Consider the following 20,437-nt stretch of genomic DNA (forward strand, 5'->3'; position numbering starts at 1 on the left):
TTTCGGAGGTGATGGCTTAAGTCACTGGTGATAGGGAAGCAAGATTAAATTAGGGGATAATGATGGCTGTGGGGCTGCTATTTTATCTGCCGTCCCCCCCTTGGCCCCACAGAGACCCTCAAGGCACCCAACCGCTGCCCGACCAGAGGTCTCCCCAGCCTGGCCCTTCCCCACAAGAGGACATGGCCAACTTCCAGGTGCTGGTGAAGATCTTGCCCGTCATGGTGACTCTGGTGCCCTACTGGATGGTGTATTTCCAGGTGAGCACCTGGCCCTCTCACTCCGGGGGCGTGGGCTCCCCGGTCCGCTGACGGGCCTCAGCTCTCACCGTAGAAGCCCAGAGCGTGTGGAAAGGGAGGCAGGGGTTCACAGTGTGACTTGGGGCTACGTGGGGCCTGGCACAAAGCCATCCCGATAATGAATAGCATGAGGAACTCTGGAGACGGGTCTGAGGCCCAGTGCCTCACATGTCACCCCGTCTGTCTGGGCCTCGTGTGTAAGACGGGTGGCTTGGAGGCTCTCAAGAGCTCTAGAACAGTCAGATTCGTTGACGTGGCAACTGAGGCCCAGAGTTGCCCAATGCCCCACAGCCAGTTAGGGGCAAGCTCAGCGCATCAGGTACTTCACAGTGGTGATCCCCCACCCGGGCTGTGTCTCAGAACCACCTGCAGAGCTTTTAAAACTGATTCCATGTCCCACCCCAGACTACTGAAAGAATTGCTGGGGGGAGCCTCTAGAGTGATAAACTTCTGAGGGGAGACTGGTACTCAGCCAGGTCTGAGACCCGTTGCTTCCTACCATCTCCTGAGGGGAAGGTTGGTCGTGTGTGCGTGTGTGTGTGTGTGTGCGCGTGTGTGTGTAGGGTTGGCAGCTGCCTAACCCCAACTTCTAACCCCCAGATGACAAGGTCTTTGCCTTCCATACCCCCTTCCTAGGAAGCTTGTTTTACGTTTATAGGAGTTGGGGGTTATGCAGGGCCAGCCTGCTACTTGGTGGTGACACAGAAGCAAGGGGACAGGGACATGGGGAGTGTGTGTGTGTGTCCACAGCCGATTCTCAGAGTACTGACATTCTTATACACCAGCTGCTCCATAGCTGTTGTCCTGAGCAACCCGAGTGTCCTCCCCCACCCCAGACCCTCCTGGGGGATTCTCCAGGATCCCCCTGCATTATAGAGCCACTGAAGGGGTGATACCTGGTGTGGCAGTGGGCCCCCTGGAGCCTGCCCCTTCAGCTCTGCCCAGAGCCATTCTGGTGGGCTGGTGCCTATGCAGGGCCTATGCTGTGTCAGCCCGTGGGATGCAGCTTGGCCTCAGTGTCGAGTGGGAGCTCTCTGTGGGCACAGCCATGTCATTATCTTCCCCATGTCAACAAACATTTCTTCACGCCTCCTCTGTGCCAGACCCTGGAGACACCAAATGTGAGTCAGATCAGCTGTGCCCGGGCTCTGGGGTCAGGCTGCACACAGAGCTCACAGGCCTGGGGGCAGGGTGAAGGAAGCTCCCCGACCGAGCCTGGCTCCTGAGGAGGAAGGAGAGTGTGTGTGGGGGGGGGTCACATCCCAGAGAGGACAGCTGCCCAGCTATCCTGTGCTCCTTCCGAAGAACGCCCATCTAGGAGCTGGCGGTCTCCTGGGCTGGAGGTGAGGTGGCCAGCTCTGTTCCAGCCACGGCTCCATCTCTCTTGGCAGATGCAGTCCACCTATGTCCTGCAGGGTCTTCATCTCCGCATCCCGAACATTTTCCCAGACAACCCTGCCAATAGCTCCATGGCTCTGAGAGCCCAGCGCAGCAGCTACAAGGTAAGAGACCAGGCGTGCGTTCAGCCTCCACTGCAGGCGGTGCTGGGAACCTCCTCTGCAAACAGAAGGAAATGAAGGGGTTTCCATGCCCAGGCGTAGGGGTTCCTCAGGGAACACGAAAAGCCCCAGGAAGATGGATACACTTGTGCCCCAGCCCAAGAATTCAGGCCAGCTTCGCTCCCACGCACTGCTGTTCTGAGGCAGGCCTCAGGGCCTGCAAGGTGCACTCGGGCCCCTCAATTCTACCCTGACTTCCTTCACTCTCTGGGACCCCTGGATGCCCAGATGTCTGTCTTTCACCAGAACTTTCCAAATGCCAGGTCCTTGGCATTTCAGACTCATAACATCAAAGATCCTCAGAGCTGGCAGAGAAATGACATTTGCCTCTATACCTGCATTCCTTGCCCAGGACAGACATCACTAATCCATCTTGACATGTTTTCATGCTGAGCCCGAGAATGTTCCAGGCAGCCACCATCCATTGACAGAAGCCAGAGGAACCAATTTGCCATCTCTGATTTAATCCCGTCCCCGACTCACCCTGCTGAGGAAGGTGCATTCCAGAGAGGGGAAAGAGCTTACCCTGGGTCACCAGGGACAGTCTGGAGGCCAGCAGCCCCAGCTCCCGCCCAGAGCGCCTTCTGCTCTGCTAGCCTGCCTGGCTTGGCCCCCTCTTGCCCAGATCCCGGAAGCCTGGCTCCTCCTGGCCAATGTCGTGGTGGTGCTGATCCTGGTGCCTGTGAAGGACCACTTGCTCGACCCTCTACTGCAGCGGTGCAAGCTGCTTCCCTCGGTCTTGCAGAAGATGGCCCTGGGGATGTTCTTCGGCTTTGCCTCCGTCCTTGTGGCAGGTGTGTGGGCCCGAGTGGAGGGACTCGGGAGGGAGGCTGGCTCCACTTCGGGCTGATGCTGGAACTGTGGGCCTGGGCCACGTACACCCTCCCACCATGGGCATCCGTCTTGGCTTCCCAGGGACTGTGAGCTGAAGGGGACCCTCCTCCTCTAGCCCCGCCTTCCCTTGTCTTGACAGACGAGGGAACTCAGGCCCACAGAGGGAAAAAGATTTTCCCCCGTGGGATGTAAGCTCCCTGAAGGCAGGTTGTTTTTTTTTTTTTTCTTTTTCATTCACTGCTACGAATAATGCACATGGGCACCTAATCAATGTGCTGAAGAGTTTTTCAGACACTCAGCCACTTTTTTTTTTTAATAAGAGTTTATCATTTATTCTCTTCCTTCTAGTTCAAGAGGATTTGAAGCCATTTATGACAAAGGGGCTCTGGTAAAGAGGCCTTTCGTGCTACTGCACAAACCTCCGTCCCTTTCACTTGGTAACTTAAGGATCCCGAAGTGACTTAGCGTTTTTGAGCCCCGACTTTGCAGTGGGGATAGTAATTCATTTAGCCCCTGTGCAGGACCCGAGTTCTGCCCTTATGAATGTGGTCTAGCAGGAGTGTTGTGAGGATTAAAAAAGGTGAGGTCTGTGAGATGCCCAGCACCGTGCCTGGATCACGAGGAGGACCCAGGGGACTCAAAGCTCAAAAACCAGTATTGTGTTGCAAGGACGAAAACCAAACTGGGCTCTTTTTCAGCTCCACGCTCTAATGCATTTTATCCTAGTTCATCCCCACAACAATTCTGGGATTTTTATACCTACTTCTTGCATAAGAGCACTGGGTCTCAGAGAGGTTAAGTGATTTGCTCAAGGTCACACAGCTAACCAGGGCCAGGGCTCAGGATTGGAACCTGCGTCACCTCCCACCATATCCAGTGTCTTCTAAGCAACGAAGGGGAAGGAGATAAAAGTAAGCTTGAAAACCAGGTTAGAAACCCTTCTGGATGCTGCAGTAGAGAAGTCTCATGACATTAGGGAAATAGGGTCAGTTGTGAAATCAGACCCACAGGGGCTCACATCCAGCCCCAACTATGTCCATCAACTTGGGTGACCCTGGGCTGGTTGCTTAACCTAAATTTGTCGTTCTTCATTTACAAGAATGCATATTAAATGCCCAGCACATAACAGGCTCTCAATTAATGCAAGCTGTTCCTGTTCATGAGCGCAAAACCTCATTCTGAGCTTCCTGGAAGCCAAGGCAGAAGTCACAGAGTTGAAACTCAGATCTTGGGCCTCCACCATGCCCCCAGGCCTGTGTCCTTCTCCTTTCTTGCTGCTCTGTCACTGGCTACCTAGGGAATACCCTCCACGTGCCAAGCTCTGCCTTGGGCTAAGCTGCGGATGGTGGGCCTGGCTATTTATAGTCCCCCTCCGTCCCCCACCCAGGAGGCCTGGAGATGGAGCGCTTACAGTACATCCATCGCAACCAGACGGTGTCCCAGCAGATCGGGAAGGATGTGTACTATGCAGCTCCACTGTCCATCTGGTGGCAGATCCCTCAGTACCTGCTCATCGGGATCAGTGAGATTTTTGCCAGTATCCCAGGTACCTTGGACCCCTCCCCTGCCCTCGCACCAGTGATGGGCTCTGCCTGGTGCTGCCTCGAAGTCAGAGGTCTCACGGGCACAGCTTCTGGAGTCCGTGCGTGTGGAGGAAGGCCAGGTTTTCTGAGTGGGGCCGCGTTCACCCGGTGGAGACTTGTTAGCACCTGCTTTGTGCCAGGCACTGTGATAGGCCCTGGAGATTTGCAGGTGGTTAAGACACTCCCTACCGACTTCCCACATTGTCCCTGGTGCCCTGTTCTTCATCCCCCGTGTCTGCGTGGTTGCTGTTCCCTGTGCCTCAGATTCAAAGTGAACTCCTTTTCCTTTCACTGCTGAGCCTAAATGTCAACTCCTCCAGGAAGCCCTCTCTGAGGCCCCTGGGCAGAAGGAGTCCTTCTAACCTCCTTTCGCTCATCTCCATTCGCGGCCCCCCCCCCCCCCCCCCCCTGTATTGTAAGAATGCAGTACGTTTGTGTCCCCCGCCGGGCTGTGAGCCAGAGCTGTGGGGTGGGGGTGGGCTCTTCATTCAGCCAAGCAGCAGCGACTCAGCCGCAGGCCCGGGGCTAGGTTCTGGTGGGACTCACTCAGAGCTGGGGGGACAGTCACGCAGACAGCAAACCCAGGGGAGGGCTGTAGCGGTGACTCTAGGGTGTAGGGAAAGCCCCTGGGACGAGGTGGGGAAGGGGCAGGTGGGCAGAGAAGGCAGAACTCAGCAGGTAGCAGGATGTCCTGGGCAGGGGAACAGCGGACGTGGAGAGCTAAGCTTTGTAGGGAGTGTGCGGAAGGCTGGGGAGGTACGGGGCCAAACCTGGATGGATGTTGAAGTCTCCCCTGCGGGCAACAGTGCCCCCCGCCCCCCACCCCCCAACCGCCATGGGGATTTTGGCAGGAAAGGATCCCATTAGAGATTTTTTTAGACAGACCCATCTAGCTGTGTGAGGAGGACGACAGGAAGCAGGGGGGTGGTTTAAGAGGCATTGGCAGGGGCTGGGCACTAAAGACCAGGGCCACCCTTTGGCCCAGGGCAGAGGGAACAGAGAAGACGGCAGACATGAGATTTCTGAGGCTAAATCAAGAGGATTTGGTGATGATGTTGAAGGTGGGCAGAGAGGGTAGGGCAGAGAGAGGTACTATCCCTGAAATGGATAGTACCAGGAGGAGGAGGGGAGACAGAGCAATATGGGGGCATCCAGGTGGAGGTGTTCAAGCAGGGGAATAGATGAGCAGGGCCGAGCAAGGGGTCTCGGGGGCACGGGTGTCATCCTAGCCACGTGGTGGGCAGTCATGCAGGGGAGGCCAGGATGGAGGCTGGGTGGGCCTCATCTCTGCTCCTCCCCCGTCTGCTTGGGCCTCCCCCTCCCTCTGCAGGCCTGGAGTTTGCGTACTCCGAGGCTCCGCGCTCCATGCAGGGTGCCATCATGGGCATCTTCTTCTGCCTGTCGGGAGTGGGCTCGCTGTTGGGCTCCAGCCTCGTGGCACTCCTGTCCCTGCCCGGGGGCTGGCTCTACTGCCCCAAGGACTTTGGTGAGTGTGGGGCCCTTCCTGGGAGTGGGACATGGGTGGTGGGAGGCTTGGAAAGGCGGTGGCAACCACTAAGTGCTTTGACCCCCAGGCAGAGTGAAATGGCAGGCTGGACTCAGGAGAACTGGGTTCCAGCCCGAACTTGGCCAGTCGCCCACAATGTGGCCTCCCCGCTTTGGGCCTCAGTTTCCCTAACTGTCAAAAAGGAATCTGTGCACTTGGCAGACCTCCAAGTCTCCTTCCTGCTTCTGGAAGTCTGTCATTCTGGCTGAAGGGTCACCTTTCTCTGGGGTCTTTGTGTTTTAAACCCCTGAAAGACTAGCCCACAGGGACTTGCCGGCAGCACGGGAAACCCTGGGGACTGCCAGGTGCCGAGAGGGCTGTCTGCCCACCCACTGCCCACGCGGCTTCAGCTGCCAGTCTCGGGGGCACCCTGCCCGACTCTCATGCCAACCCCTCCTTTCCCCAGGGAACATCAACAATTGCCGGATGGACCTCTACTTCTTCCTGCTGGCCTGCATTCAGGCCGCCACGGCCCTCCTGTTTATCTGGATCGCTGGCCGCTACGAGAGGGTAGCTCAGGGCCCAACCTCCCAGAGCTGTCCCAGCAGGGACAGGGGCTGAACACCCTCCCCCCAGCTGCCCCCTGCCCCCGCCTGCGCTTCTCTCCCCAGGACACAGACAGCCGCCGTCCCAGTGGGGGTTCCTCGAGTTTATTCTGTACCCAACGTTAGGATGAAATGGTTCTCATAAATAAGGGGCGTAAGCCCTTCCTCATGAGCATGGTCCATGATATGGGGGCGGGCAGGGCAGAGGGGGCCTGGGTGGGCATCCTTTTGAGAGGCCAAGCAGGGGACTTGGATGCGCAAGCACCGGAGGGTGAGCAGGAGGCTGCCCGGGCTGGCGGCCGGCAGTGCCGGGCCAGGCGGGCTGGGGAGGCGTCAGGAGCTGCCCCGGATCCTCTCCATGTAACTGCGCAGCTCCTCGGGGTCTTTCAGTCCCATGTCCTCACATACCCAGCGGATGTCCTCCTCCCCCGCCACCAGGATGGACTGCACGGCGGGGGCCCCTACGGGCTCCTCAGACAGCTGGGCTGGGGGGGCTGGCGCAAACGTCACAAACTCTACCCGCTTCCGCCGCCCCCCGGCTTCCTTCCGGGCCAGGGTGGTCGAGGAGCCGGTGGTGCCCCCAGCAGGAGCCTGGGCCACGGTCAAGGCCTCCCCTCCGCCCCCAGTCTCGCAGGGGCAGCCCCCCTCCCCCTTGGGCAGGCCGGGGGACTGCCGGTCCAGCTGGCGGCTCAGTTCCTCCTGGTCAGTGCCCAGCCAGACCCAGTTGTGGGGCTGGGGGGAGGCAGGGTCGGTGGCACTGTCGGGAGGCTCCTTGCGCTGGTAGCGCAGCACGAAGACCACACCATTGACCAAGAAGATGAAGATGGCCAGACAGAAGATGCCCAGCAGAGCATACATGCCCAGCTCTAGGTCGGTGACCCGCTGAGGGGCGGGGACCATCTCCTCCTCCTCTTCCTCCTCCTCCTCCTCCTCTCCAGCCTCTGCCCCCTTCCCAGCCTCCTCCTCTGCCCGCTCAAACTTGCCCCTCACACCCCCGCTGCCCCCAACACCACCTGCCCCCCATCGTTTACCACCCACGCTGGCCTCCGTGGCCGGTGAGCTCCGGGCAGGGCTGGATGGGAGGGCAGGGGCCGGGGTGGAAGCAGGGGGCAGCCCTAGCCAGGCGGTGCCAGAGGCCAGGGGCACACGGTGGCGCCCCCGGCGGCAGGGCTCAGGCGGGTGCAGAGCCACATGCAGGGGCAGCCCCTCGGCACCCGCCCCACTCACCACCACCCCGAGCTGGGCGCCCCGCTCCTCGGCTGGCAAGACGGCACCGGGCTCCTCGGCTGAGACAGATAGTCCCAGGTCATGGTGGTCGTAGAGCTCAGCGGGGGCCAGGGTGTGGTCAGAGAAGGACAGCCAGAGGGAGAGGGCCACCTCCTGTGGGGCACACGGACACAGGCAGAGACATGCGAGGGCACGCACGCATGCACACAGAGACCACTCCCACAGAGACAGGCCACACGGAACGAAGGAGGAGAGATCAGAGAGAAAACAGACATGGGCAGATGGACAAAACACAGGGAGAGAGGGGACATGCGTCAATCACCTGTCTGCCACTCAGCCCTGGGGTCTGAGTCATCGGGAGGGTCCTCAGAGCCATCTAACCAACCTCCCACTGCCACACTCCAGCCAGCCACTGCTTGATCACCTCCAGCCGCAGAGAGCTCACTACCTCGCAGGGTAGTCAGTCCTCATTCTGAAAACCCTAAGGTGAGGGGTCCAGGTGCCTCCCATCCCCCTGTCATTAGCCCCCACCTGGCAACGTGGAGCTCATCCCCCTGAACCCCTGGCTGTCACCTGCTTTGGGGCGGGAAAGGTTGACTGTGCCCAGCATGTGGCTGTGACCTCCCCGGGGTGGGCAGTGCCCCGGCTCAGGGCCAGTGAGATGCCCATCACCGGCTGCACCCGCAGCTCCAGCACCGAGACCTTGTCATCCGTCACGGCCAATGCCTGCTCCCCCAGAATGGAGTCAGACAGTGGGGAACGCACCTGAGGGTGAGAGGGAGCTGCAAGTTGTTGGGGGGCAAGTACGCAGAGAGCCTCTCCTGTCTGAGCCCCATCATCGGCACACACTGCTTTTCCCCACCCTTTGCACTCCATACGACCTATACATACCGGGACCCCCATGCCTAGGGAACAGTTCCCTCCTTCTTCAAGGCCTCGTCCCCACATACCCAACCCCAGCCCTTCATGCTTTGAGGGTGTCCCCCATCCTATTCTCACTCAACCCCCAATCCCGCTGGGCTCATACCTGCCCAGGGACACCCTGGGCCCGTTTTGACACTCTTCATACCTGCCCATGAACATTCTGGGGGCCACCTATGCCCTTCTCATGAGGGTCTGCTCACCTCGATGGAGGTGACGCCAGGCTCCCGGCCCACCAGGATGCGGCCGCCCTCCAACGAGGCTACGCGCGGGTCCTGCACACGTGCGTGCGGCGCCACGAGGTGGGACACGTCCAGCAGCCAGTCGGGGCCGAGCAGGTGGGTGAGGCGGCGGCCACCGTCCAGCGGGTGGGCCGCGAAGGGGACAAGGAAGCGCACGCCAGCCCGCTGGTACTGCAGGCGGCAGCCCCGGGCGCGCCGTTCGGCCTCCTCCGCCACCGCAGCAGCCTCGGGTTCGGGCACTCTGGGGAGGTGGGGGTGGGGCAGGACGGACAGGCCCGGGGGCGGGGCGTCAGCTCGGGCCCCGCCCCCAGCCGCTGAGGGCCCCGCCCCCTGGAGACTCCCACCCCCACCCCCCACCCCCACCCCAGCTCCTAAGGGACGCGCATTCTTCAGACTGCACACAGCTGCCCCTCTGCGTCCCGGGCGCGGCGTCGCCGTTCCTAATTGGTGCCTATGCCTGTCCATCAAGCCACTCTCGCCCTCCTCTTGCTCTTAATCTGAATTCTTGGCTCTTACGGAGGCGGGGAGACCTCTCCGAGGGGGGAGACCTTGAGATGCTCAGTGTCCGGGGGGCCTGGCTCAGATTCCTGAGGCCACCTCACCCGTGGGCTCTGGTGGGACCCTCTCGATATTTACTGAGCTAGGTGCCATCTTAGGCTTTGAGGACGCAGCAGTGAACAGAATAGACAAAACCCCTCGCCTTCAAGTCTCAGGGAGGAGAGTGAAGGCGGTGGGCAGACCACAAACAAGATGAATCAGGCGGTCCAGTAATTAGAAAGTGATCTGTACTTCGGAGAAGTGTGGCATGGGAGGGGGAGAGAGAGTGTGGAGGTCTGCGATCACAAATAAAGTGGCCAGAGGCTGGGTGGTGTGACAGGCAGGTGGGCAGGAGGGACGGAAGCAACGGGGCAGTTTTTAGACCCCAGCTTGAGCCCAGGGCTGTGTTCCCTGCGCCATCTCTCGGGTCCCAGAGCGACTTCGCCAAGGCCCCCACTCACCCTTCAGCTGGGCCGGGGACCCTCCAACCTCGGACCTGCTCCAGGGTGGTGTCGGTCAGCTCGATGCGCAGGGGCAGCAGCGGGGCCCACACTGTCAGCCGCAGCGAGGTCCTCAGCCGGCGCCACCAGAAGTCCACCCTCACCCCGCGGGCGCCCCGGCTCTCCTTGCCAGACACAAACACAGCATCACAGGTGTCCGACACCTATGGGCGGTAGGAGCTGGGCTAAGCCTTGGAAGACAGCTGTGGAGCTCAAGGCAGAGAGGGCTGCCCTGAGCCCCCGCCATATGGGGCAGAGCTGAAATTCATTCTGCATTCTACTGGCATGTCTTAAGAGTATGAAGATTTCACCAAGGGGTGCCTGGGTGGCTCAGTCGGTTAAGCGTCTGCCTTTGGCTCAGGTCAGCCCCGCATGGTTCCCTGCTCAGTGGGGAGCCTGCTTCTCCCTCTCCCTTTGCCCCTCTCCCCTGCTCCTGCTCTCTCTCAAATAAATAAAAGCTTAAAAAAAAAAAAAAAGGGCCTCACTATGCATCCGAGATCCATTCTAGAGGAACCAGCCATTCCCCAAGTTCACCTGGGGCTCAGCTGGGGAAACTATTTGCATAAAAACAAAATCTTTCTCCTGGTAGTGGAGAGTTCGAACCCACACATTTGGCTCATTAGTGCTGGCCTCTGACTTTTGTGCTGGAGCCACCTGGCAACCAACTACAGGAAGGTGGGCAGAGGCAAGACAGACCTACCCACCCGAGAGCCCTCAGGAGGGAACCACTCACACAGGGGCAAAGTGCCATCATAAGTGAAAAGACACCTCTTCCAGTCAGGCAGCCAGGATTTAGGAAATGCAAGCTCTAGGCTTCCCCTCTTAGAACTTCAAAATGGAGAAAGTTACCTTGCCCCCTTTTTTTCCCCCTAATCTCATGGATCATTACAAGGCTCTAATAATTATCATTTTTAGCATCCTCTAAGTATTACATTGTATTAAAAGCTGCCATTGCTTCAGCCCCTGCTGTCTGCTGGTATAGTGTCTAGGATGCTTTTAATTCTTTTTTTTTTTAAGAGCGGGAGGAAGTGGGGGAGGGGCAGACGGAGAGGGAGAATCTTAAGCAGGCTCCATGTCCAGCGAGGAGCCAGACATGGGGCTCGATCTTGCAACCCTGAGGTCATGACATGAGCCGAAATCAAGAGGCGGATGCTTAACCAACTGAGCCACCCAGGCGCCCCTGGATGCTTTTAATTCTTACAATATATTCCCATTTTATATATTCCCATTTTAAAGCTTAGAAAACCAAGGCTCAGAGAGGTGAAGAGACTTGTCCATGATCACAAAGCTAATTGATAACAAAGATTTTTTTTTTTAAGATTTATTTATTTGACAGAGAGAGAGAGCATGCATAAGCACAGGGGGAGCAGCAGAGGGAGAGGGAGAAGCAGGGAGCCCGCTGCAGGGCTCCATCCCAGGACCCTGGGATCATGACGTGAGCCGAAGGCAGACACTTAACCAACTGAGCCACTCAGGTGCCCCCAAAGATGGGTTTCAAACCAAAATTTGTGGGTCCCAACATACATACTCTCTTTTTTTTTTTTTTTAAATAGGCTCTAACTCTGTGTCCAATGTGCGGCTTGAACTCAGTACCCTGAGATCAAGAGTCACATGGCCTACTGAGCCAGTCACGTGCCCCCGAAGTATGTGCTCTTAACTCTCCCACATCGGTTCATTTGTCAATACAGTGATGAACGTGGAAACACCTAAGCTGTGGCTGCTGGGGTGACATAGCTCCCACCTGACTGTGGAGAGAGGTGGTGGAAACAAAGTTGAATCTGTGGTGCCCCCCATGAGGTTTCTGGTATGAAGAAGCAGCTGTTCTCTTGGGGACCCAAGTGGGGAGGGTGTCTGTGCATCACTGTGCCCACGAGCGCATACTCACATGGGGTTGGCACATGCCACTCACCTGCAGGACCTGTGTGTTGGCCGACTCACAGCCGATATGCTCTGTCACCTCCACCAGAGCCCCCCCACTGTCCACGGTGACCAGGCGCACGGGCACACGCCGTGCCTCGCCAGTCAACAGCGCCGTGTTCACCAGCTCCTCGGCCTGGCGGGGGGGGGAGGTTCAGGAGGGGCTCAGCCCCCAGCTCTTCGCCTCACTGGGCCCTGGGCCTGGCCGGGCACAGGTGGGGACTCCTTACCTTGGCCAGTGGGACAAGGGCTCTTACGTCCCGCTCCGACACCAGGATCTCCCACACCATTTTGTCCTTCTCTGCTTCGGGGGCCTGGCCTGCGTACTCCAGCTGCCATGTGACAGGGCGAGTGACTGCCACGCCCCCACTTGTGCCATTCTCCACCAAAAAGTCCACCCACAGGAACTCGGATTGTTCGAGGGGGCTGCTGGCCAGAAGAGAGAGAGAGAGAGAGAGAGAGACTGAGTGCTTGCTAGTGGCCAGGCGCTGTTGTCAGCACTTCCTAGATTCGTGAGCTGGGTCCTCTGATAACCCCCAATTTGCAGGGGAGAAAACGAGGGACAGAAGTCATATATAACCGGCTCAGGGGCGCCTGGGTGGCTCAGTCGTTAAGCATCTGCCTTCGGCTCAGGTCATGATCCCAGGCTCCTAGGATCGAACCCCGCATCGGGCTCCCTGCTCGGCGGGAGGCCTGCTTCTCCCTCTCCCACTCCCCCTGCTTGTGTTCCCTCTCTCGCTGTCTCTCTCTGTCAAAATAAATAAATAAAATCTTTAAAAACAAAACAAAACAAACAAACAAAAAAAGAAGTCATATAACCGGCCCAAAGTCAGAGTGAAAAGTGGCAGGGCTGGGATTAAACTCAAGCATCCCGGCCCAGAGCCCCAGCTCTTATACACCCTTGGCCTTTAGAAGATCCATGTAGCCACTCTGCCACCCCCCTGGAAAGCCTGTTTGCCCTCCTGACTCCCTAGTCCCCCTCCACTCAGACTTCTGCCTTCCATAGCCATGGGGGGGTGGTGCGGGGAGGGCATAAAGCAGCTAGGGTCAATTTCTACCCAGGAGCTTCCTACTTCAAATCCCCAGGACTGGCACTCTACCCCCTGAATCATAACTCTCGCGGGTTCCTCTGATCAAGCACTGGCTGGCTGCTTGCTCTACAGTATTTTATTTTCATGGACCCTAAGGGGTGTATTATTATCCCCACTTTACAGGTAAGGAAACTGAGGCTCTGGTTGGGGGCGGGGGGTATCACGGGAGGTTAACCGGCTTGCCCATGGTTATCTATCCAAAGGTGTCAGGACCAGGATTCAAACTGGAGGTACAACGCTCATGGCCTTGGCCCAGGTTCAGAGCATGAATGAGAGTTCATGAAGGTTAACCACAGCTGAGCTGTTTCTGAAATATGAATGGTCCAGAAAAAGGGACCCATTTGGTGGTTGAGGGAGGCAGGGTGGTGGCTGTGAGGGCTGTCACTGAGTAGCCAGGATAGGTTGGTATCACCTGGAATGAGATCACAGACACTCGCTGTACCTGGGGATGGATAAATAGTAGCTGAATGAATCACTATCTGCTTTGTGCAGCTTCCTTGAAGGAGTGTTCTGTGCCTGCTCACGTGGGAACATGGGAGCAGCCTGGCAGCCCCCTTCCCTCGGGCCACAGAAATAATCTGCTCACGCCTTCCTCCGCCCCCTGGGGAGGGAGTTGCCCACCTGGAGTCTGGCCCCGAGGGCCCGGCACGGTGACAGGTGATGAGGGTTGTGTGGTGCTTGGAGCCCTTGAAGCGGTCCACCTTGGCAGTCCAGAGGCTCGGCTGGGCCGGGCGGGCAGCGGTCACGTGCAGCCCCTTTTTCACCTTGATCCTGGGGAGAGGACATAGGCCCAGTGTGTCAAGGTGGGTGCTGAACTAGAATGAGGAAGAGACACAAGGGGCGAAAGGCATCAGCCTCCTGTCTGGCCTCCCCAACTCCGGTCTGAATCTTCTGCTCACCATCCTCTGGTCCAGAAGGACCCCATCTCAGCGCACATCAGGCCACACACAGCTCTCCCCGACTCAAAGACCCACTGCCCACAGGATCAAGTCTAATCCCGGCATCAAAGCCCTCCAGGATCTGGTCTAGTTTCATCTTTGTCTGTGACATCCCTCTGTCATTCTGCTTCAGTTACGCCGAAAGTTCTCCGGCCCCCCGCCCCCCGCCCCAGCTCATTTTTATGCCTCTGAGTCTTTGCTCAGGCTGTGCCTTCAGCCCGGCCTGCCCCTCCTTTTTTCGTCTGCTCCTTCTTCAAGCCTCCAGCAACTCAAATACTGTTTCCTTTAGAAAGCTTTTCCTGTGGCAGGATTAATTTTCCCCTTCCTCCTGCCCTCACCCAGGCCCCCACCACACCTCATACCTCCCAGAGCACATGATCCAGTGTAGGCCACACAGCTCCTTTCCCTACCGCTGGGGCCCCTTAGCACCAGGTGGGGACACGGCCTTGCTCCTCTAGCTCCAGAGTGGAGACGCAGGGCTGGGCATGTTTTAAGTGTCTGGGAAAGATCTAACGAGTGTGCGAGTGGGCACAGGAGGGCGTGAGAGACAGGGGAACGTGACAGGCCCCTGAGGAACACACAGGGACAGGACACACACAAACCCACCCACGGGAGGGGGCACTCATACTCCGCAAATCCTTGTCCGTGGAATTGGGATGGGGGCTACTTTGGGAGAACTTCCTGCAGAGAGAGGGACACAAAAAGGAGGGCCTTCCTGTGGGGAGGAGCGGCTCTGTCCAAAAGTGAGGGGCACGCAGCAAGGAGGCAGGCAGGAGAACATGCAGATAACACGACTGGAGCGAACACCTGTCCTGGGATATCAGAGCATTAACCACCCCCAGGCGCGGCACTTTCCAGTTTCCAGGTCCTCTCCTATTTTCCCTCCCTGGAGCCTCACAGCTGCCCTGGGAAGCAGGCAATGTTAGCCCCACTGGACAAGGAGCCTCAGGGTGGTGCCAGGGGAAGGGGAGCTTCCTGCTTCTGACTCCAAGTTCAGGACTGTGCCCATGGCCGGGGTCTTGCCTGGCCTGGAGGGAGTGTGGTGGGCCCGTGTTTGCAGCGATCAGGGATGCCAGTAAGGCACCCCAAAAGGAGAAGGCACCTGCCCAGTCTTCCTGCAGAGGTTCCTGTCTCCAACCCGCCCCCTCCACCTCCCCAGGAGCCCAGCACTCACCGCAGGGTCAGGACACTGGCTGTGAAGTTGTGCCGAAGCAGGAGGGTGGCACTGAAGAGCTGGCCGGGCCTCACGGGCACATCAGGCACCCGCAGGGTCACAGCCTCGTCCAGGGGCACCTCCTGGTACTGCGGGGGGTCCGCCGGGCGCAGCTCCACACCACCCACCGGAAGGGCCTGTTCCCTGGGGTCCTCCTCCCTGCCAGGGCCACAGCCCCCAGGGCCCTCAGCTGTGGGCTCCAGCGTGTAGGCCAGCTCGGCCCGCGTGGTGGAGCCCTGGGAGAACCAGTGGGAGGGAAACTCCAGCTCCACCACACAGGCACCTAGGGAGGGCTGCAAACACACAATGGCCATGGTTGGCCCGGCAGGGGAGGGGGTGCCAGCACCCACAGCAGGAAACGCAGAGCTGGAGGGGTCCATGAAAGGAAGGACCAGCACGGGCCAGAGACATGTTCCAGGTGACAACAGTCAATGAGTGACGTGACTGGGGCTGGGTCTCCGAACTTGTCCTAAGGCCACACTTCGACTTGGGCGAACAGTCTCATTCCGAAGAGAGCCAATCCCAATGCCTCCCCCTAATAATGCCCCAGGACCACCCTGACTGTACCTCAGGCTTCGAAGAATCCCAAAGCCCGCAAAATACCTCTCCCCGGTGGATTCCTGCAAAGCCCGCAAAATACCTCTCCCCGGTGATTCCTGCAAAGCCCGCAAAATACCTCTCCCCGGTGCATTCCTGTGCTGGACTCCAAAACAGTGTAACTTGCAATTATAAAAGTAATACTAACAATAATGCAGATACTTGCTGAGTGATTACTCTGGGCCAGGCATCGGCATCGTGCTAAAAGCTAGTGCATTCATTTCATTTGTTCTTTATCCCAGCTCCATATGTGGTAGGAATTATTACTACTCCATTTTATAGATGGGGAAGGTGAGCCCCACAAAAATTAAGTTACTTGCCCAAAGTCATATACAATGGACTGACTTCCTTCAGGTGCCCTAAATAACCCTTTCAAAGGGTCCCTATGAAAGCTAGCAGGACAGGAATGGAGTCAGCTTGTCTGGGACTCCCAAACCACCCAGAAGTGGTAAGCCCTTTCTTCCCTACCCAGGACTACCCTCTGGCTGGCACAGCAGGTAGGGCCGGCCTAGGTAGGGCCCGCCCACTCACCTGGAAGTGGCAGGCTCGGTGAGCAGTGCCTGCAGGGTGTGTGGCATGGAGCCGGGCGCAGGGCAGGCTGCCAGGCCCTGGCGGCCAATCCTGCCCTTTGAGGTGGAAGAGGACTCGGGCATGGGGCTCCGCCGGCGTTACGGCCCCTTCCACCGACACGGCCCGCACATCCCAGGGCACTGGCCGCTGGTGGGGCTCAGTGACCCGTGGCGGGACCACCTGGAGGGAGAATGGGGGTGCTCAACAAAGCAGGGAGTGCAGGGAAGCAAGATCCGGGAAGATGGGACACCAGGCTTCCAGGCCTGGTGTGGCAGGACAGAGCATTTACAGGCCGCAGTTTCCCCCTCTGGAAAATGTGGAGCACAGCTGGGGCTGGGGAAGACCCTTGAGCTATGCACAAGCAGACCTCAGCTCTGCGTCCTGTGAGCCTGGGAGTCAGTCCCTGGTGCCCTCTCCTTACCTGCTGAGTGGCAAAGGGTGGGTAGGAGGCCCGGAGAAGTGGCTGGGCCCTGGGCCACGGCTGCAGGAGCAGAAAGGTCTCAGATCGGGAGCCCAGAGAGGAGTTGGCCGGGGGATAACGGCCCACTTGCTGCACACGGAAGTGCTCAGGGGCGTCAAGGAGCTCCAGGGCTGCGGGCAGGTAGACGGGGTCCAGGGGGTCCTGGTCACAGCCCACTGAAGAAGGAGAAGGGGTAGAGATGATGACAGCTCCAGAGCTGGCTGGGGCTGAACTGAGCTCCAGCCTGGGGCACAGTGGTGGTGGGCAGCGGAGGAAGAAAAGGTTAGAAATGTCCCATCCCCCCAGGATGTAGGGGAAGTTGTCCCATTTCACAGATGGGGAAACAGGAGGTAGCATGTGGCGGGACCAGGATCTGAATGTACATCCCAGACTGGATGCCAGCTTCCAAACCTTTCCTTCTCCTACCTTCCATGGACTCAGGCCTTCCTCCCTTGAGGAGAACCTTCTCAACATCTCCTCCCCGTTCCTGCCCTCTACCTACTCACCTCTGGTATCAAGGCATCTGCGGGCACAGTTCTCCCCAGACAGGGTCTGTGCAGTAAGATGGCAATGAGGTGAGCCTTGTAGAAGAGAGACCCTTTCTCTGTCCCCGGGGCCTTGGCCAGACTTGCTGGGGCACCCACCCTCCCTCCTCTTCCGTCATCACCATGGCAACCCTGCACTGGTTTCCTAAGCTTGCTCCCTTCTTCCCTGTCCCAACTGGGTACCGGACTGCAAAAGTGGGATTGGGATTGGGGCTGGGGGGGGGGTGTACCATGAGCTTGGGGAGAGAGCCAAAATATTCAATGAGTAGAAGGGCAAAGGACCCCCCTAAGACCATACTCGGTTTGTACCAACTATTAGTTAGCCCTAGTAATAATACACTTTCGAACACCATATGCAGACGACTATTTGAGATGTTTTACATATATTAACTCTTCAATTTGTATAATAACTCTGAAAACTAGGTTCTATTGCTATTAATTCCATTTTATGGATGTGAAAGATGAGGCTGAGGTTAAGGGACTTGCCTGGGGTCCCACAGCTGGAGAGTGGTGAAGCTGGGAGTCAGTGCTCAGGCATCACACCCAGAGGGATACCCTGCCTCTCCTTACGCTGTTTGCAAGGGGGAGCACTTCCAGCCTCACTCCCTAGACTGTGGATCTCTCTGGCCCTTAAAGTCCTTAAGGGACTTTCCTTAATGAAGCCCGTCTTGATTGCCTGCCCTCCCACCAGCCCCCTCGTTGCCTCATCTGAATTGGTTGTCTTCCTGTCTATCGACAGGGGGACTTGTTCTACTCATTCCTGGATCCCCCAAGCTGGGCAGCTGTCCCTGGAGAGGATGTTCTGGGAACCTGGAGGACTGCGTTTACGTCTTAATTCGGCCTCAATAAAGCTCGGGTCAGTCATTTAACATCTCGGAGCCTGAGTCCTCACCTGTAGAATGAGCATTTAGTGACAACTGTGAACAGGGGAGGGCTTTGTAGAGTGCAGTGAGCCGTCTGGAGGAGGGGTTATTGCTGCTGAATAATGGATGTGACAAGGCTTCCTTCATCTCTCTGTATAAGAGGTTATTAGGGCTCCTGCTGGTCCCCCAGGGAGGGGAGCAGGTGGCTGAAAGCAGCCCTAGAACCCGCTCCCTCTCTGCCCCATCTTGGGCTGGGGGACTCGATCGTTTCAACCTCCTTCAAGACCCTCCCACCAAGGAACTTGTGTCTGAGACGCTCCACACATCCTGCCCCCAAGTGTAACAGGTGAGTGACTATGGCTTCCTGGGGGCAGCCCCTGACCTCCGGTCCTCCTCCCGTTCTACTGCCTGGATAATTACAAGATGCTCTGTGGCCTGACTCCCACGGACTCCCAGCACCCAGAGCTCAGCTCTCACGGTGAGGGTGAGGGGGCTAGAGAATGCCTCACTATCCGCCACGCCCCCCCCCGCCCCGTACTGTGGGGTCATCCACCTAGTAGCCACAGCCGTGCCAAGTCTCACCCCCACCCTGGGCACAGAGGAATCGCTCCCCCTTCCTCCAGTGATGGGGATCCCCATAGAATTCAGGAAGGCGCGGATGGGGCAATTCCCGGAGACTCCAAGGTCAGATTGCTCCTCGGGGCGGGGCGGGGGGGGGGCGGCTGCACACCTCGCAGGTCCCAGGCAAAGGGGCTGCTTCCCATGCCCGTGGAGGCTGGGTCGATGGTGGGTGAGTCGTTGTTGGGCGGGGGCGGGGGGGAGGCTAGGAGCCACTTGGGTGCAGCTCTGTGGACCGCAGTCTAGGGAGTTGGTGTGCCTGGGCCAGGGGCAGACGGGTTAAATGCCCGGGCGGGAGGGGGAGCTCTCGGAAGGTGCGGGGGCTGGAGGGGAGGGCCCGGGACCCGGCTGGTCCTGGATCAGAAGAGTTGCCGGGTTCTGGAAGTGAGGGAAGCAACAGAGGAGCGCGGCTGGAGGGAAGATCCGAGGGGTGAGACCTCCAGCCCTCAGGGCGCGCTGCGGGCCGACCCCGCTCCGGGCTCAGTCCGGGAACCCGCAGCTCCCGGCTCGCCGCATCCCTCCAGCCGGGCCGGGCCCCAGCCGCCCCTCGCCCCGCCCATCCCCTCCCCTCCCGCTGACCTCTCACGACGTCCAGGGCCAGGGCCACCAGGAGGCAGAGCCAGGGGCCGCAGGGCCCCCGGGGAACCGCTGCTGCGCGCCCCGCCATCCCGCCGCACATCTTTCCCGCGGAGGGCGGGGACTAGGCGGGCGGCTCAGGTGGTCCCCGCCCGCCCGGCATCTCCCGCGCCCGCGCCCGCGCCCGGCTGGGTCCCCGCCGCCGCGCGCCCGGCCGCCTGTCCGCGGCCGCAGCTCCCAGACAATGGAGCGGGAGCTGGAGCAGGAGGGTGGGAGGGAGCGAGCGCGGCACACGGGCTGCCCCTCCGCCCCGCCGGGTCCTAGTGCCCTACGGATCCCCAAGCCCCGAGCGCCCCCGTGCTTGAGGTCCGGGAGAAGGCCGCTTCCCTGGGGGCCGATCTGCCTTACTCAGAGGGCCTCGGGGCGTTCTGCTGGCTCCCTCTCGGAAGCTCCTGCCCATGGAGGAAACAGCCACTTCCTCTGCCTCATGCCCGCCCCACAATCAACTCACCTGTAAAGGCATCTGACACCTGAATCAGAACTGGAATTCGGGGGTACGGGGAATGGAACTGCAGGGGCGGAAAGGGGGAGGAAGGGGCCAAAATGGGCCAGGTGACGATCACCTGGGCCTGCCCTGACAGAGTCCTGGGCCACTCCTGTGGAGGAAGGTCTCAGGTGCACTCCGCTCGCCCAGCCCCATCCCTGGGAGAGGCCCATGGGCCTAGGAAAGGTGGGGGCCCCTCTGCTCCTGAGGGAAGTCCTGCCACCCAGGTCCTGGCCTCCTGGCCCAGCCTTGCCTACCAGGCAGTTAGGAGAGGTCTGGACCAGGGCACCTGGCTGCACATTAGCATCTCTGTGGCAGCTTAAAAAGAAAGAAACAAAACAAAAAACCCACACCTGGGCCCCTCTACAAAACAACTGATTTAACCTACGGGCCAAGTTGAGAACCGTATTGCCAGAAACTCCCATCTGGTGAGGGAAGGAGGGAGGGCAGGCAAATTTCCTGGCTGCCTTCGGGCCAGCCTTTCATGACTCTTGCACACCACGGGGGAAGGGGTGCCCTTCCTTGCTCTCCCCCACATACACACACTTCCAAGAGCGCGGGCCAGTTCCTGGAAGTTCTGTAAAGGGGGCATGACTTCTTCATTCCTCACACTCCAGGAGGGAAGGGTACCTGGTACCAGCCTTTTTTGCTCCCCCTTCTCCCTTCCTTTCTACCAGCTTCACACTGCCCCTGCAGGGAGGAGTCAAGAAAA

General features: G+C 58.9%; 2 protein-coding genes across 4 annotated transcripts in view; one reads left to right on the plus strand and one right to left on the minus strand.

The window, feature by feature from the left end:
* Positions 1-6,538, plus strand: part of SLC15A3 (solute carrier family 15 member 3) — a 12,217-nt gene extending 5,679 nt beyond the window's left edge. The window contains exons 3-8 of one of the 2 annotated variants that reach the window (XM_025878621.2): positions 113-260; positions 1,691-1,801; positions 2,484-2,652; positions 4,080-4,238; positions 5,606-5,761; positions 6,228-6,538. In XM_025878621.2, the coding sequence (XP_025734406.1) occupies positions 113-260; positions 1,691-1,801; positions 2,484-2,652; positions 4,080-4,238; positions 5,606-5,761; positions 6,228-6,382 (898 nt within the window). In that variant the 3' untranslated portion in view covers positions 6,383-6,538. The remainder of the gene's footprint in view (positions 1-112; positions 261-1,690; positions 1,802-2,483; positions 2,653-4,079; positions 4,239-5,605; positions 5,762-6,227) is intronic. The other variant, XM_073883678.1, reaches the window with a different exon arrangement.
* Positions 6,456-19,426, minus strand: TMEM132A (transmembrane protein 132A). Of its 2 annotated transcripts, none has more exons than XM_025878615.2 (11): positions 19,185-19,426; positions 16,541-16,755; positions 16,081-16,299; positions 14,914-15,245; positions 13,423-13,572; positions 11,941-12,139; positions 11,703-11,846; positions 9,755-9,957; positions 8,718-8,997; positions 8,167-8,358; positions 6,456-7,746 (listed from the first exon to the last, which is right to left on the minus strand). In XM_025878615.2, the coding sequence occupies exons 1-11, from the start codon at positions 19,282-19,284 to the stop codon at positions 6,700-6,702; spliced, it is 3,081 nt and encodes a 1,026-aa protein (XP_025734400.1). In that variant the 5' UTR covers positions 19,285-19,426; the 3' UTR covers positions 6,456-6,699. The 2 variants fall into 2 exon arrangements, with proteins under 2 accessions (XP_025734400.1, XP_025734401.1); XM_025878616.2 differs by having other exon boundaries at positions 11,941-12,136; positions 19,185-19,425.
* Between the last annotated feature and the right edge of the window lie 1,011 nt (positions 19,427-20,437).

Source organism: Callorhinus ursinus, unplaced genomic scaffold, assembly GCF_003265705.2.
Source record: "Callorhinus ursinus isolate GAN/ISIS: 27379988/994484 unplaced genomic scaffold, GSC_fseal_2.0 scaffold51, whole genome shotgun sequence".
Taxonomy (NCBI): Eukaryota; Metazoa; Chordata; class Mammalia; order Carnivora; family Otariidae; genus Callorhinus; species Callorhinus ursinus.